Source organism: Hypomesus nipponensis, chromosome 11 (genome assembly GCF_054491055.1).
Source record: "Hypomesus nipponensis isolate SF chromosome 11, ASM5449105v1, whole genome shotgun sequence".
NCBI lineage: Eukaryota > Metazoa > Chordata > Actinopteri > Osmeriformes > Osmeridae > Hypomesus > Hypomesus nipponensis.
The window spans coordinates 6,167,775-6,186,096 of NC_140371.1; the positions used below are offsets into that span (position 1 = coordinate 6,167,775).

Genomic DNA, 18,322 nt, shown 5'->3' on the forward strand with positions numbered 1-18,322 from the left:
TTTTTTTCCACCTTGTTTCGACTGATTCATAATATTATATTTTTTTAAGGGTAAGAAGGGGTCTGTGATGGACTTACTCAATGTTCCTCTGCCAGCATTTCTACCAGAGTGTGATGAGCTCTCAAATTTCCAGTATATAACAGTGAAAGGTTAGTATGGATTAATACCATTTTCTTTGTCTTTTGTGTGGTCTTTCTTGGCATGACTGTGAAGATCTCATTCCAGAGGAGGAGAGAACATCCAGAGCCTCTGATGTCCCACATGAGGCTCCTATATTTACGGGCCAAAGGCTGAATAAGAAGATGCAGGTCTACTCTGGAGTCAAGACCACATTCCTCCCATCCATGATGACCCTGTACCAACAATGCATCCGTGCACTACAGAACAACATTGACTGTGAGTGGGCTATGGGAAAATACCTTCTCATTCAAGGTTGAGATTGCTAACAGAACTAAGTAGACCCTGTGTGGTGTTGTCTTCTCAGTGCTCTATGAGATAGGAGGGGTCCCATTTGAAATTCTTCAGCCAGTGTTGGAGCGATGCACACCCTACCAGCTGCAACGTATTGAGGAATGCAACCCAGTAAGAACCCAGCCCAGATACATATAACATTTTCTAGTGGATCACTATATTCTAGGTGATGGCTATAACTTAGGGGCAGAGAATAGGGACATATCCTTACCAATGTGAAGAGCCAATTGAAATGTAATAATAACCAATAATTGGCGGCAGAGCAGGTCAAGTGTTGGCATTTTGGGTGTTAAAACAACTTTGTCCCCACCTGGGACGTAGCCACAGGTAGGCACAGGCACCCAAATTTATTCAAAGGCCTACTGAAAATATCTCCAAAAATTATGCACCGGGTGCACATCACAAAGTAAATAAGTAAAACAACCTGAAAAGATGCCTATACATATTTTTCTAGGCCTACCCAAAAAGATTATTCTGGCTATGCCCCTGGTCCCCACCAATGTTCAAAACAAACCTATCATCTTGGTCATAGCTAATGTTTATTGATGGGTTTGGAAAGCCCCCAGGCTATAACTAATTGGTGGTTCTGCTGTTCCCAGGTCTATGTTGGACTGACTGAACTCCTATGGGAGAGGCACTGTCGGAGGGACTTCAGGAACGCCCAGCTAGAGGAGTACGAGTCCTGGAGAGAAATGCACCTTAGACTGTCTGAGGAGAGAGAGAGGAAACTGCAGCAACTAACCAAGACCATAGTCTCTGCCCATTCTGGGAAACCAAAAGGTGTGTTTCGTACTAGGGCTGAAACAATTTGTCGACGTTATCGACAAATCAACAATAAAAAAATGACTACAAATATTTCTGTTGTCGACAAGTCGTTTAATCTAATATGACCTATTTTAAGGGCCTGCAATAACGCGATTTGATCAGTGTGGCACTGTAGTGCTAGACTGTTACGCCTGGGACACACTGGCTGCGAAGCGCCCTGAAGCACCTCAAAGTGCCGCGAAGCACCACGATTGACAACGAATGGCGCGAGGCTGTTCACATTAGACGCGCATTTCTCCTCGCCGGTCACCAAGCCTTTTACTTCCTCTGAGTTTTCCTTTTTCACGTGTAAAGCTGACATGGTACATAAACATAGGCTATATTTAGGCAACTTGTTGCTGCAACAGCCGTCGCAACTACATCCCAACATAAAGTGGCAACATTTGGCTTTTTGTTGCCGTAGTCTTTGTAAAATATGTGCTGTGGGTCATACAACTCTATACAGGCCTTGGCTACTTCTCAACTTCAATGATTAACTTTGTGTCGTCAATCTTCCCAAAAATCTCAGTTGTTTTGTGATGTAGCCACTCCTCTGCTTGAGTGTATGCCAGCTTGTCTATCTTGATCTTAAACAACTGATTAACTGATTAATATGTTGGCTTGACAGGCAACGCATCATCAATAAGGGGTTTTTATTTTAAAATTACTTTAGTTAATTTAGTTATTGGGGTAAATGCATGGTTGGCCGCAGTACCGGTTCTAGCACATTTGGCGCCCTAGACAAGATTTATCACCAGCACCACCCCCCCCCCCCCTCCCAGATCACAAATCAGGGTGCCGCCTGACTCCCACGCCCCGGGAGCGCAAATTGGGGTGCCGCCCCCCAACCACAACGGACATATGACGTGGAGTGGTTGGCCCCTCTGCTGTTATTGCGGGAGGGTTAATTAATGGATGCACTTGGGAAAGTGCCGCCCCCCTCATCATCCCACCCTAGGTGGCTGCCTATGTCGCCTATAGGAGGACGACGGGAGGCCGTTTGACGCCCTGTTTCAATTTTTATTTTTGCTCGTGTTGAAAGCTCTGTAGCACATTAAGACTAGGGATGTCACGAGAACTGATTGTTACGATACCTTTCGATGCTAAAATAACAAAAAAACGACGATGCCCATTTTTTTGAAGCACCCTGAGCGCCGATGCCAGATGTTAGCATCGGTGCTGCGCCTCTTCTGGAACTGATGGGGGCAGTAGTCAGGAGTGTTCCAGGCGACGTTTACATTCATAAAACCAAGATGGCAACTGCAGCTGCAGCGATTGTCCTATCTCGACTTGTTTACAACATAGGCACAAAAAGTTGTGGTTGGAAATAGCCTACTTTGCGTTTGAGGCAGATGACCGTGGCATTATAATTAATCCGCAGAAGCCACTATGCAGAAGATGCTACCGTGTTCTTCAGATCAAGGGAGGTTATACTTCCAATTTAGCTAAGCAACTGAAAGATCGTCATCCCGATTTGTTTAAAGAATTCAAAGTGAGCCGTTCCAGAAGGGGCGCAGCACGGAAGAGGCGCACCACCGATTCTAACAACTGGCATTATACCAAATAAATCAATGTTCGTTGTGGTCGCGGCAAAGTTCTGAATACATTCAAAGAATGCACTCTCTGTTTTTTAACCTGTCATACACGTTACACGATGTTTGAGATGGTGGGCACTACAGTCACAATGGCTTATGTAATGTAGCCTACATAGTTTAGGTTAGCTATGCTGTAGTTTTAACTTGGCGTATAGCCTACCTTGGTTAGAAGGTAAACTCATGTTCCTCTTGTTAGCTGAATGGCTTAATTGCACTGTATTATGTTGTGCTATGCTCTGTTGCACATGCTTTGTATGTCTAATGACATTTTGCTATTTTTCCAAATATGTTTATAAATAAGTTCATGTTTCAAGTTCAAGTACATGGAATATCCTTTTTTTTTACCATGGTATCGAAGTTGGCATCGAGAATCGTGTTATTTTACTGGTATCGGCACCAACTACTGAATTATTGGTATTGTGACACCCCAAATTAAGACATAGCAATGTGGTTAGTGTACATGACGTAAAATAAGTGAATTTGACGGATTTAGTGCGGAGAGAGCGTCCGATGCTACGCGACGTGTACGCTTGCATAGGACACAGTGTTACGGTGCATTTACACTGCAGCGACGCAAATCGCTTGCCATCGTTCGCCTTCCCACAGTCCACCACGCTCGGGGGGTGTCAGACAGATTAATGCAGAGTTGTAGTTCTTTAAAGTCACTGTTGTTGTTCGCATAATGTCATAGGTGCAGATTTGGGTTTACATACCCGCAATATCGAGTTTGCTTGAATTAATATAAATCAATATTCATAACATTTTTTACATGGTTTTCCAATTGTTTTTTTTTTTATCCACTCAATCCTCTTAAACTTCTTCAACTTTCAAATCCTTCTTCCTCAATCTTTCAGCTACAGCCACTATTTAAACTTTAAAATATTGACAAAACCCTAAAAAAAAAATATCAGCTTTTTGGTATGTATTCAACTTTTTTTTATATCACTGATTATGTTTCATGAGTTTTTCAAACCGTTTCTGAGATTTACATGGGTGTGTATGTGAGAGCATAGAGTGCTGACTGAAATGCTAAAGTGGAGGGGAGCTTCGAAATCAGTTTCAAAAAGTATATTTAGTTTGCCAGCATTGCCACAATTTCACTCTTCATGCTTAATTTTTGGATCAATAGATAGCTAATTTTGTGCTGGTCGTAGACAGTTGTCTGTGGAATCCAACAGACTTACACATTTGTTCAGAGCCCCACAAAAGTGAGACAAAGTCCAACTCTCGCCCCATAGAGACCAATGCAAATCTGGTGACACATTTCTCAGAGAAAGCAGAAGTTACAAGTTTTTGAAACAGTTGTTAGTCGTATTTTTTACCGCACAGACAAATAAAAGATATCTCTGGTTTCCGCACAGTCTTAGGTCCCGGAAAATATCCGTATTTTTAGGATTGGACGTATAGTTTTGCATCTAGGTTAACTTGTTTGAGGTGTGGATTTTAGCTACATTTCTGTTCTGCCCTCAGCGCGTTAGCAATCATAGCTGCACCATCATCGTGGCAACCAAACAGGTGATTGGTATTAGCTTATTAGTGGAGACACAAGACAAGGCTATTCAGTCAACTCGTCTCATTAAAAGACTAAGAGCACCACAACACAAATACTACCACTACTGAAACTGCTATATCTTATGGCACTACTACAACTACTAATTCTGCAGATGCTGATAATATCTCTTTTACTAACTACTATGCTAATGCTACTGTTTTGTTCTACAACGCCACTGACTGCGTTCACTTGACCATGAGAAACCCGATAGCAATTGTTGGTTTATGCTAATAATAATTTTACTCAGTTTACATGTGTATTTAGTTATGCAATTACTCAATAAACGCGTCTACATGATTCTTTTTAATAATCGTTGTATGCTCCACGGACAAAACTTGCACCATCATCCTTCTGCAACAAAGTGTCGCCGTGTCTTCCTGTATCGGCCCTACTGCTGTATGTTTCATTCAATCAACACATTGAATCCTACTAAGACAGCCGAGTAAACGCACCCAATGATAGGCTACTATATCTGCTACTGCTATTACTATCCCAACTATAATTTCAGCTGTTAAAACTTTAATATTCTTGTTACGAATAGCTAGCCTACTTCTTTTGTTTAACAGTTCAGCTTTCAGATTCTCCCGCATTGTAGGCTATTTAAGCTCCTAGCTTTGTTAGATGAAGTTCAGTTTCAACACTGCCTCCTGAAATTCAACAATTTCTTCGATTGCTTCACAACGTTCAAACTTATTCTCCCGCATTGTATTTAATATGGTGTGAAATTAGTGCCAGGAGAGCAAGCTCTGTAAAAACGATTTGTAACTTGCAAAAAAGGTTTTGTGTCTCCGTAGAAGAAGGCAAGATTTGTGTAATTGCAAAAAGATTTGTAACTTGCAAAAAAGATTTGTGTACTTGTAAAAAAAGTTGTGTCTCCGTAGAAGAAAACGATTTGTGTACTTACAAAAAACAAAAAACTTACAAGTACACAAATCTTTTTTGCAATTTTACGCTGCCTCGGAACCTTATACCAGAGCCTGTTTAAAGGTCACATGAAATGCTGTTTTTGGATGTTTTTATATAGGCCTTAGTGGTCCCCTAATACTGTATCTGAAGTCTCTTTCCCAAAATTCAGCCTTGGTGCAGAATTATAGCCACTACGAGTAGTCCCACAATGAGCTTTCCTCAGAACGCGCTGTTTCTGTGTCTGTAGCTTTAAATGGTAACTGAGGAAGAGAGAGGCGGTGTTTACAGTGGATGTATCACAATGGCTCGTAGGCTGTTTGGCTGTAAGATGCCTCGGAATTGCCCATTCTCATCTGATAACCCTGGTTTGCAGAGCTGCACACTCAGTCATTTCAATGTGGGGAAAGGCGGATATCGCGCGCGCCATAACACCAACAGCAGAACGTTATCCACATAACAACGAAGCGTACAACTCTGCGTTACAGAATGTGTATTCACACACATACTTGATGCTATCTACTTTTTACATTAGCGACTGTACCTCAGCTGATAGCTGCAGAGCTAATGTTACAGCCAGATTCTAAGGGTAGCAAGCTAGGTAACCATATAGTAAGCAACAAAATGATATGGCGTTAGTTGAATGACTTGTCCGAGGTTTGTAGCTGGACCAAGGAGTACTGATCCAGAATTTAATGTCAGATGGTCAGCAAGGCCAACTTTGTATTGGCTCAACTTAAAGAAACAGTGCTGGTTGAAATGTTTGGCGCAGACATGCAAAACTTTGAGAGATTGTGTTGGCGCATTTCCAGCTAAAATAAAATTAATATAGGCAACTGGTTGTGCAAAGGCTCCTTGTGACGTCACAAGGAGCAGATTTTCAAACAGAACGTTTGAGCCTTCATTTTCTCAAAGGCGGAGAAGAACACCCAGGGCTTGGTTTACACCTATCGAAAATTCTAGCCACTGGGGGACCAAAGGCAGGCTAGGAGAACTCATATTAATGTTAAATAGCTTCCTAAAGTGAAGTTTTCATGTCATGTGACCTTTAAGGACAGCCTTGCCACTCCCTTTTAAGCTCCATTGTACCGAATTTAGCTGCAGTTCCACCAGAGTTCCACTGGGGGTGATCGCGAGCGAGTGCATGTTAAATGGGAGTCTATGGAGCTAAACGGCTAAATTTGTCTCTTTCGTCTGATTGTCGTTGAAATCTCCGATGATTGTAGTTTTTGCATGTTCAACATGGATTATAGGTCGAAAGTTGAATGAACGAGTACCTATGTCCTTTTGATTTCTTACAGGTTGAGTCATTGTTGCCAATAACACGCTAGCATTCTGCTAATGAATGTTGATTGGTTAGTGAAGGACTAATACGACCAGAGCTCCCGCTTGATGGCATCCAAGCGGAATCAGAATGTCAGAGCATTAGCAACATTAGCAACAACATAAGCAAGCCAAAACTCTTTCTAGCATGTGTATTGACAGGGAGAGCCTAACCTGTCAGCTGTGTTGTCGATGCCTTGAGAAAAAAAAGGAAGTGATCAGTAGTGTTGCTTTCGTCAACGAAAATAATGACTAAATATCGTCGTCAACGAATCTTTATCAAGTGACAAAAACTAGACGAGACGCAACGGTGATGTGACGATGACTATAATTAAGTTTATAATGCAATATCGTTGACAAATAAAAACAAGACAATGTAGTTTACAAAATAAAAACGAGACAATGTTATAACGTTATTTTGTCTTGTTTAGTCGCTTTGTTATTATCAGCTAACTCATGAGGCTGTGCTTCATGTGTCTCATTTTAACGTTAGCTTTAGACGTTAGCTTTAAACGTTTTAGCCACTGTAGCTGAAACCGACTGAGTCTAGGGGGTTGCCAACCGTCCCGATTTGTCTGGGACATCCCGATTTATGGGTGATTTTGATTTGTCCCGTTTTCCAATCACAGCCTAGCCAGCCGGTATTCATATTCAGTGAACTGCGAACAGGTGCGCGTGTCAGAAGGGAGCGCGAGTGCATGGAAATATTAACGCGAAGGGCCTTGCATCACCAGTGCAGACGACCATCAGAAGCTGCCTCTGCCTCTGCGATTTACCTGACTGAATTTGGTGAATGATGGTTTCAATCATTTGTATATTTTCTGGTATATCTAAGTTAAGTTACCCAGGAGCTCTGTTGACAGACTTAGCTAACGTTAGCTACAGCTTGATGAATTGAGTCATTGAACACAGGAGGAGAGAACGCAATGTTAGCCAGCTAGCTAAAGCTCCAGTGGAAAATTTCAAATGAACGTATAGAGGGTTTTCACGACGCGTCATCGGACCAGAAGTTGCCATCTTGGAGGCACTCCGCATCACAACAAAGCACTGGCACTGAAGTATATTCCGAACGTTGTCAAGGAAAATTTTGAATTATTGCCGTGTTTCAGGTTGTACCAATAGGACAGATCGAGAAAAACATTTGGTATAGCATCGACTTCCAAAAGTAATTAAAAACCAGGAAGAGGAATGCCAGAGATTATCTGAGTAAAGGAGTCGCTTGTGGTTGGCAAAGTTCAACCAAGATCTACTAGGGAAAAATCTGGACAACATCCGTATTTCTTCGGCACATTTCTTGTCAGGTATTGTGAAATGTTTTTCAGCGGCTCATAACAAATGTTATATTGTAATGATAATATTTTTTATAGTAAATAGTAAAAACAATTACAGATTTTATTGTTTGTACTGTGTTTATTTTACTGTAAAGCTGACATTGACATAATATAGTTCATATCAAACTACTGCATGTGTATTGGTTTGGCGAGGAAAGGTAGTTAACAATATCGGGATATCCAACTGAAGGCAGAATCACCGGGTCGTCACGAATCCAAGTGGAGCTAGGTTAACTGGTAGGGATCTGCACCGCCAATAAATCCAAATTTCTCAAAATATTGACCCTTTTCTTGTGGTCCAAGTCCTTCCCTATATGCCTTTGGATCTTGGACGCGTTTTGATGACCATTTCGGTCGTTTAGACATGGCTACAGTTGTACCAAAGAGTATAGAATATACGTTCTTTGGTTGTACTCCGTTCAGTTGTTTACACCAAGTGCCTCCAATATGGCCGCGCATCAGGGTTACCGCCCAGAACGTGACGTCGGTGAAAACCCTCTATGCAGCCCTTAGTGCCGCTTACACACAACAGTGACACTGACAGATCGAAAGCTAATTTGTGACAATATAAAGATGGAAAACCAGGATAGTAAACGTAATTACCTTCACTAGACAACGTTTAGACAAACCAATTGGACAAACGGCTATGTTTGTTTGTTTCAAGCTCCAAAAACAATTTTTTGCTGAAATCAGCCTAAAAAATGTGTTCGCAGTAACCATGGCAGTCCCTAACTAGCATCACATGAGGCACAGAATTTGCATACATTAGCAGGGGGGGGGGGGGTTAGTGCATGACATGTGCACCAACGGATACTATTTCAAAACAAATTCCTGCATTAAAATAATGCATCATGAGTTTGTATGATTTGGTCATGTATTATCACACTAGCATTTAATTATCACGTCAAACAATTACACTGCACTAAACTGCAAGTGTAAATGTAAAGTGAAAATAACAAAACCAGTCAGTATGACGAGTTGAGCGAATATCATTCACGTCTTACTAAAACAGCGGCCACGCGAAAGGGAATAAGGAAACTGTTTCCTCTACTAAAAAATACAATGCGGGTCATGTGAAAAAAGGATCCAAAGACTCGTAGAAAGACCGAGTCGGGAAATGAACGAATTGTTTGTTTCCTCTAGCTACAGAGCCTATGCAGGTCACGTGAAAAATGATCCAAAGACTCGTAAAAAGACCGAGTCGGGAAATGAACGAATCACTCGTCCACGAGGACACATCACATAGTAGTGATGTGTCGTTCGTGAACAATTCGTTCAAAATGAACGAATTGTTCACGAACGACACATCACTACTATGTGAGTCTGAGACGAAGGTGCGTGAGTAGCGTGTGTGTTTGTGACAGTGTAAAGTAGGTTACCATGTGTGACAAGTGTGTGTAACTACTGTGTGTGTGTGTGTGTGTGTGTGTGTGTGTGTGTGTGTGTGTGTGTGTGTATTTGTTTTTATGAGAGAGTCTAAAGTGGGTTCTTCCTACCTGACTGACTGCATGTGTACTAAGCATCCCTTGTTGGCCAAATACTGTAGCTAGTTTTGTCATTCACATAGCAATCACAGTGAACTGAATTTGGCATCAACGACATGACTTTGAATACCTTATTCTAGACCTAATAGGCCTACTGTAAACAAATGGTTTTGGCATTGACATGCTTCTCGAGACTACTGCTTAGACTACTTCTGTTTTGATTAAAAAGAGACTAAAATACAATTTTCATTGACTTAAACTAGACTAAATGTTAACAGTTTTCTTTCGACTAAAACTAGTCAAAAATTGTAATGGATAAGTGTGACTAAAATAAGACTAAAAAACTCAGACTTTTAGTCGACTGAAACTTGACTAGACTAAAAAGAGTATGAACGTGACTAAAACTAATAAAAACTAAAATGACAGCTTGACACAAAGACTAGACTAAAATTAAAACAAGCCGCCAAAAACAACACTAATGACCAGAGCTTGCCGTAAAGCAGTAGCTCAGGTCGTACAATGTGTATGACGTCAATGACATTTTCAGAGGCTTTTTAGAACAGAAAGGAGACTTTAAAAGTATATAACAGCCAGCAGTGTGTATTTGTTTTGCCTCCCCTGTCAAATTCAGAATTCAAATTACTAGACAAAAAACTATATCCTGAGGGGTATAGCTCCATCGACCTTCATTCATTCTGCACTCGCTCATTAGCGCCCCCACATGGAACTGCTACCAGTTCAGAACCCGGAAGTTTCCCGAGAGTGGCAGTTCTCCCTATATTACACATTCTCTGCTTACACTGAGGATGTCCTCCAAAGATTGTGTCATGTGACTAAAAGTGGGCGTGGCAGGAAGCATAAATGTGTTTTGGCTAATAACAGTTTAAGTTTTAACCTTAATAAAGTCATCTCTTTGTTTCTTTATGTATTGTGAGATCCCAAGCCTGACCATCGATAATATTTCATAACAACCGAAATTACACGGCCGCCATTTCATGTAAAAGTGTAAAAACCTTTTGCACGCCCCACATTTAGTCCAATGTTAACCAAATTTGGCACAGATGATATTCAGATCCAGCTTCACAATAGGTATCAGATGGATTTTCAAAAAAAAAATCAGTAGAGACGATCAAAGGCAGCGGCAAAGCCGCCAAACGAGACTCAAGAGCATATCTCGGCAACCATTTGTCCGAATGTCACCAAACATTTCTGTGCCTAGTCTTCTGCCCAATCAAAAAGGTAGTGTCAAATTTAGGTTACCTTATAGCCTAAGCATACAATGTTTATTTAAATTAAGTAAAGGCTGAATTGTGTATTGTATCATATATTCAGTGTTGCCTGTCCAATCCTTACATGTTCACCTTATAGATCCATAAGGGGCAGGAGCAGGGAGAACAAACTCCCATAAAACAACTACTTCTCAAATTACTTGTGCCTTGGTTTTTAACTCTTCTTGGTACTACACTTTCCATAGGCAAATATATATATATATATATATATATATATATATATATATATATATATATATATATATATATATATATATATATATATATAGTCCTATATTTACTATGTGATACCATATGCATGGTATCACACATGGCATGTCCCAGCTAGCAGCCTAAATAATTCAATGTACAAATACGAGCATCTCAATCCAACATATTTACTGTCTTATTTTCTAGTTCTGACTATAATCTTGCATAGGCCAACCGCTTTCCAAGAACATGTATGCAATCTCATAATTCTCACGTATTGACCACAAATGACAGTGACAAATGACAAACACATCAGTAATGAATACCCCATATCTTCAACATGGAATCATTGTTTCTTACGTTAATAATTATGGAGCTAGAAAGCTGACAAAAGTATCTGAATTTGAAAGATCTGAAATATTTGTGTGTCGAATTTCATAAAACTGAAATATTTTGCTGTTGAATATATAATATCTTAATTATTTGTATGCCAAATTTAATAAAACTGAATTATTGTGATCCAAAAATACACATTTCTAAAATTCAGATTGCAGTAATTCAAATTCAGATTGCTGAAATTCAAATTGTGGAAATTCAGATTGCGGAAATTCAGATTCAGATTTTGTCTGAACTAGGCCAAAGGTGAAACAGCTTGCTTTCACAGGAAAAAGTAGACGATTTCAGAACGACCGAACTTTACCTCAGAACAAACTGAGTTGCTAGTTGGAGGAATACCCAGATCACACAAGTATCTGGGATAGCACACATACATCCCGATGTGTAGAAGATACCTCGGCAAGATCTAGTATGGAGATCGTTGGCATTTGATCTAAACTGACTTCCAGACGACGTGTGGACAATGAATCCAATCACACCCGGCCGCACTACAGATATATCCTGTTAAGCATAGATAACTCCTTATATCTATGCTGTTAAATACTATGTCCGATCTCTCACACAGCAAATATTTCACTATCCATAACCGATCTGAAATGTCACTTAGGAAATGAACATAGCCTATAGGCTGAACATTGACTTTGATAGGCATAAGGAGACAATGAAAAATATGCTTGACCATCCAAAATTGGCTATTAGTAATACAGTAGCTAACGTGACTTGATTCAACCTGGATTTTCTGTGTGGGTATTATAATTAAGAGACACAATTGAAGTTCATGACTTTATATCAGGCTGGATGTTGATGCCATCAAGCTCTTAAAAGAACTGTTCCGCGTCTTCCATCGGTCTCCGCCGCCCTTTGACTATCTCAACTCACTTGGTAACAGTAACTGCCAATTTTGGCAGAGGAGAAGACACAAGTTTTTACAAGTTTCATAAGCACTTGCTCCATACTCTTCCTCCAACGAGCAACTCTTAGCTTTTGTTCTGGGGTAAAATTCGGTCAGAGAATGTCTATATTCGGTCGTTCTGAAATCGTCTCCTTTTCCCTGTGAAGGCAAGCTGTTTCGCCTTTGGCCTAGTTCAGACAAAATCTGAATCTGAATTTCCGCAATCTGAATTTCCGCAATCTGAATTTCAAGAATCTGAATTCCTGCAATATGAATTTTAGAAATTTGTATTTTTGGATCAAAATAATTCAGTTTTATTAAATTCGGCATACAAATAATTCAGATATTATATATTCAACAGCAAAATATTTCAGTTTTATGAAATTCGACACGCAAATATTTCAGATGTTTCATATTCAAATTTAGATACTTTTGTCAGCTTTCTAGCTCCATAAATAATCAACTACTTTAATTGATGGTTGATCAATTATACTCATGAGTGTAAGATATGTCAGATGATATCATGATGCTCCTGAACCACATAAAAGCAGACCTGCAGAGGCTAACAAGGAGGTCCTTTGCACTGACCCCTGCAACCCAACTACTGGAAGTGTTAAGGTTCTATGCCACTGGCAGTTTTCTGAAGGTTATTGGAGATGGACATGGGCTCTCAAGGCCTCAGTTTCAAGATCTGTACAGGCTGTTACAACTGCATTACTTTGCCACATCCCAGACCACATCCAATCCCCCACAACCAGAGGGGACAAGTCTGCGGTGCAGGACTTTGTAGCGTGGTTTGCTCGTTTAAGATTAGTAATACTTAATTTCTAATAAAGTATAGTAGTTCTTGGGGCACCACCTCTGATTCGTGAAAGGGACAGAGGAAACCTTGTTTAATAGTATCGAATAATAGCACTCGTAATAATCAGTCTAATCTTAAGTAGTAAATTCTATGAAAGTAGAGCAGATCACATAACGTGAGAGATAAGCGAGTATTATACACAATGATTTATTTAAGAGAATGTAATTATAGTGAACACATACCAGACAAGTTATGGGTTAGTTGGGCTAAAGCAGTACAGTAGGCCTAAATTCTAATGAGAGCGCGCTACACAATGGTTGCGTAGAGCGCGTGTGGAGGGGAGGGGAGAAGTTGAGGAAGAGGTAGAGATAGGAAGAGGCTTTTATAGTAACAATGGACGATCAATGGAAACTGACCTAACGATGATTAAGTCAAATCATTTGTAGAATACAATCAAACATCAACAATTCAATCACAACATGCCAATATGTCACAAGTAAGAAATATTGCAAATCGCAGTTACTTTTGTCGGTTTGAAGAACGGAGTCAAATGGTTCGTTATGTCCAACGAACAGAATCGGAATCTCTCGTCAAAGTTCCGGGCGCTCAGTGAAGGTGCAGGTTAAGAGGAATAGGTTAGAGAGTGACGCGTTCACCCACAAGTTTATCCTACGAATAAGCGGGGGTGATTGTACGTTTGGGGGTTAAATACCCCAAAGAACAGGGGGTCATCCCTGTGAAGGTGACCTCTCTCATTGGTCAGTTACTTCCACCTGGGCGTTGTCCTGGGACCTGCCCAGAGGTGTGAAGTGGCTGATAGTTTTGAGTTCCATTATCTCAAATGTCCATGGAATGCTCAAACTTCAGAATATAACAATACAACGTTCATAACTGGTTTTGTTAGTATGATACAATTATTTTGATACCAAGATTGACTGATTTAACTATACCTGAAGGGAAGTTATAATCAAACATCAATTAACAACGTTCTAGGTAAATGAGACAAACACATTCTAACACATCGACTACTGTCCTTGAATTAGTGTCCATGAGCCATGTAGTCCCTTAGAAAATGTTTGTAAGTCCACACAAGTAAGTTCCTTCAAGTAATTCCTTTTGTTCTGACAATGTGAGACCATGGTCTCTGTTCCTGACCCCATGCTGGGTCAGGAATTTGAAGCTCCTACTCTGGGAGATAAGGACAAAAGGGGAAGGACCCTTCCCTTGTCGGGGGTAGGGGAAGGTGTGGATGGTACCATGCTTTGTCTGTGGACTCTCTGCTACAACTTATACTACCTTCAATGGCTTTTATGATTTTTGTATTTGTAGTAGTTTTCACTCCCTCCTGGCCCCTTCACCCTGTGTGACTTCCCAGCCAACCCTGTGGAGTCTTTCCATTTCCTGGGCGCCACCATCTCCCAACATCAGGCTCGGCTCTGCCACCAGCCTCTTCATCCACTGGGCTTGGCGTGCTACCAGCCCTATAATTCTAATAAACATCTTCAATGTTCAATTGTTGTTGTGTTATTGTACTGGTAAAAGCGTTACGTTAATGCATTTCTAGTTACTATTCCACATTAAAACAGCCATATTTCAAATTTATAGTATTTTGAATAAGACTGACATCGTTTTTTAAATACCTTCCTTGCATGCAACCCAACAAATCAGATTATTTTGTGTAACCTAAATTTACTTGACAATAAACCGGATTCAGATATGTTTTCGGAACTTAAACTTGTATGGCTTAACAAATATCCCAGTTCCATCATAACTGTTGTAAAAAGAGAACCAAAATAATCTTATTTTCCATCGGAAGTAACTTTCAGCATGAGTTTAATGTAGTGGTTTTAATGGTCAGCTTACGCGTGTCTCCACTGAGTCTCTGTGCTACGATGCACTTAGCGATTTACGACTGGTCTGGAGCTCTCGTTAATCTACGACGATTTTCAAGTGCCTCTTTAGCTACGATGGTTTCGGGAAACGGCCCGTACAACTAAGATCCATCGTACGATGGACTTTACGAACAACTTAGGCTTACGATGCTTTCGGGAAACGCAGCCCAGTACTTTTGAACGCAAACAGATGTTTCAAACAAACTTGGTGTGTTGCATGAGTGCAACAGTTTGTTGTGACTTGATTGATGAACAATTGATATAGAGGCCATGTCCTGCTCTGGACTGCTTGGCCCCTCCATTGCTGCTTGCAGCTATATTTAGGATTCTTCCGTAAGGAGGAAACCTATTGTTATTGTTAGTTTTATTATAATTTTTATTAGGATTCCTCCGTAAGGAGGAAACCTATTATTATTATTAGGGTTCCTCCGGAAGGAGGGAACCTATTGTTGTTGTTGGTATTCTTATTAATATTATTATTATTTTTCTTCTCCTTGCGCCCCAATATCTCAAAGTCCCCGGTCATAAATTTTCTAATTTGGCACATTGATACTACATCCAAGCAGGGGCGGATCTACCGGCGTGCCATGGGGTGGCAACTGCCACCCTAAAAATAGCCTTGCCACCCCAGGTGCCGCCCCAGTTGGCAGCTTTGAAAACAAAAAAAAAAGTTGTGGCTCATCTGACATTTGCGAGAGCAAATTTCTAATATCCGACTGCAAGCGAATGCAGCATGAGACGATTCCACCCCCCCTCCCCACTCCGCCGAGTTGGACATTTGCCACAGTGAATTTCTAATATCCCACTGCAAGTGAATGCAGCACTACACAACTCAACCCCCCCTACCCACTCGTACATTTGGAGAGCGAATTTCTATACAAGCCCCCAAAAATATGCTGATTATATTACATGTTCTGCATGTTACATGTTATTCAGACTAAAAAACTGCGGAATTACGATAGCCTTCCTGTTCTTTTGTCGGAGAGACCGAAGATGTTCCACAAAAGTTTGACGAGGAATAGGATATGGTCGAGTGAATGTTGACAGACTTAACAGAAAAGTATTTATCCATCCGCATAAAGATCACCTGAACACTCACTGCCCCTGTCTATTCCTGTTATTTTGATTGATAAGTGTTTCCGTGTCAATTCTTCAGGGCTGAATCTGAGCATTTTTGACTAACGTTTTAATATTGGCTATAGTCTAACGTAAACGTTAGCTACTTTATCAGTTTTAGGGTTGACAGACTTCATTTTATTGCTATCACAGACCTAGGCTACTACCTACACTGGTGGAAATGGTCTCTGTTTACAGGTTAAACATTTAAAAAAGAATACAGACATAATGAGTTGACAAGCTTATGTAAATTTTGCCTCAGACCAAAGCATTCTATTTGAAATTCCACGGGTTTTCGTAAAATGTAATTCGCTCGCGAATTTTGGGCTTGCTAATATCCCACTGCAAGTGAATGCAGCACTAGACGACTCCAACCACCCTCCCCACTGCGCCGACTGAGACCGAGGTGAAATCAGTTTTATATTTGAGATTCAACAGAAATTCATATTTGTACCTCTGTTCAGGCCATAGAGCCAATATAACTAGAGTAAGCTACTTTTGTCTTCCAAGATTGCGTCCCCATTCATTTCTATGAAAAGTCCTCAGTGGCGCATTGAGGCAAGCGAGGGCGCGAGACTGGACGAGGCCATCTTCCCACTTCCGTGTCTTCCGGTCTAGCTTTAAACAGTGGCTCTTTTTTTCCCTAGCTCCGAGACCTCGTGCACCTTTGCAACTAGCTGTACACGTCATACTTTGCGACTACCAGTCGCGAGCATAGATTTATATGGTTACGAGCGTGTGGGCATTGCAGTTGCAGAATCTATGGGCAGGATGGGGTACAAGTCCGATAAGAATCAGATACATGATGCAAACTTAACGGAAATGTATTCTGTCATTGTATAGTATTCCTTTCACTAGTTTTTTAGGCTATAGGGCTAAATATAGGGCTATTCTTGATGGAACTCATCACATATGTTGCTTTTTTTCTTTGCGATATGAGTATGATTTCCAACGAAATCTTCCATAATGCAGACTTACCATAGCTTACTGTCAACTTTATATTCAAACGAAAGGCCACGAAATTCACACTGCTTTCAATTTCATATCAGTGTCGAAATGTGACCTGTGTTTTATATGTTCAACCTAGAAAACCAAACTTCTAATAATGGATATAACGTGATCTAACAAGACGTGTTAATAATGTAATAAACAAAAGCTCAAGAAGTGGGTCTAAAATATACGTTATTGAACATTTGCCTTTGAAAGGGGCATATTCATAGAACCATATAGGCTACAAGACGTTTCCATCAGATGTAAGTGGGGGTGAAACATAGTCACTGAGGATTTTCATTGTCCCACAAAAGCAGTCTGGCTTGATGACACGATCAACAAAAGAATAATGGGTGTGTTTAACAAAAGCTTCTGAAGGCAAGACTAATATTATTTAAATATATATAATTTCCTATTGTGGTTAACAGTTAAAGTATTAATCTTCGTCTTTGCTCCAGATAGAGATGTCAACAATATATGCTCGCGCTTAACATAATATATTTGCCATCATGTCATGAACGTTTTTACGAAAAATCAAATCTGTTTTAAAATAACGGGAATAAACTATATTAACAACATTTCATATGTGTGACAACGATTTGCTAAACTTGCTACAACAAAGCAGGCAACTCAAGCCATTTCTCCCTGTGCTCATTCAATATAAGTCTATGGCTCATCCAGCTCTATGAAAATCGGCTATCGGCCAATGTGAACTTTTGTGCTCGTGCACTGTTAGTATCCGCGAGCACATTTGCAGGCAACTTTTCTTGACGTAAGCAAATAAATGGGCTGCTCGTTAACCCATTTCTGATTGGTTTGGAAAAATTATTCTATGAAAAAGCTTGTAGTATGAGCCAGGTTTGAGAATTGAACAAAAATTATTGGGGGAGAAAGCATTCAGAATTCCTCTTCTCTTGAACCAAAGGTTTAATTGTCTCTTGGGATATCCCGTGTGTGACTCATAATCATTTGTGATAATAGCCGAATTGATGCGGCCGCCATTTTGAATTCTTTGAAAAACGTTTTTTCTCTACTTCTCCTATACATGTTGTCCAATATTCACCAAATTTGGCAGAGATTATCTTCAGACCAAGCCTCACGAAATTTATCACATGGTTCTTTGATTTTCAAAACAGTTTGCCCGCTACAGGCAATCAAATTGTGCCGATAAGCCAGAAAACGGGAAGTTGGGTCGTATCTCAGCAAATCTTGATGGATTCACACCAAACTTGCTGTGTGTACTCGTTACCCTCTTCTGAGGATGTCTAAAATGTTTTCTGGGTCATTTGACTG

The 18,322-nt window shown here is 40.3% G+C and overlaps 1 protein-coding gene across 1 annotated transcript in view; it reads left to right on the forward strand.

Annotated features, from left to right (window-relative positions):
- Positions 1–18,322, forward strand: part of eloal (elongin A, like) — a 39,749-nt gene that overhangs the window by 7,084 nt on the left and 14,343 nt on the right. Inside the window, exons 5-8 of the mRNA XM_084709780.1 lie at positions 50–149; positions 226–396; positions 485–582; positions 1,071–1,251. Coding sequence (XP_084565906.1) covers positions 50–149; positions 226–396; positions 485–582; positions 1,071–1,251 — 550 coding nt within the window. The remainder of the gene's footprint in view (positions 1–49; positions 150–225; positions 397–484; positions 583–1,070; positions 1,252–18,322) is intronic.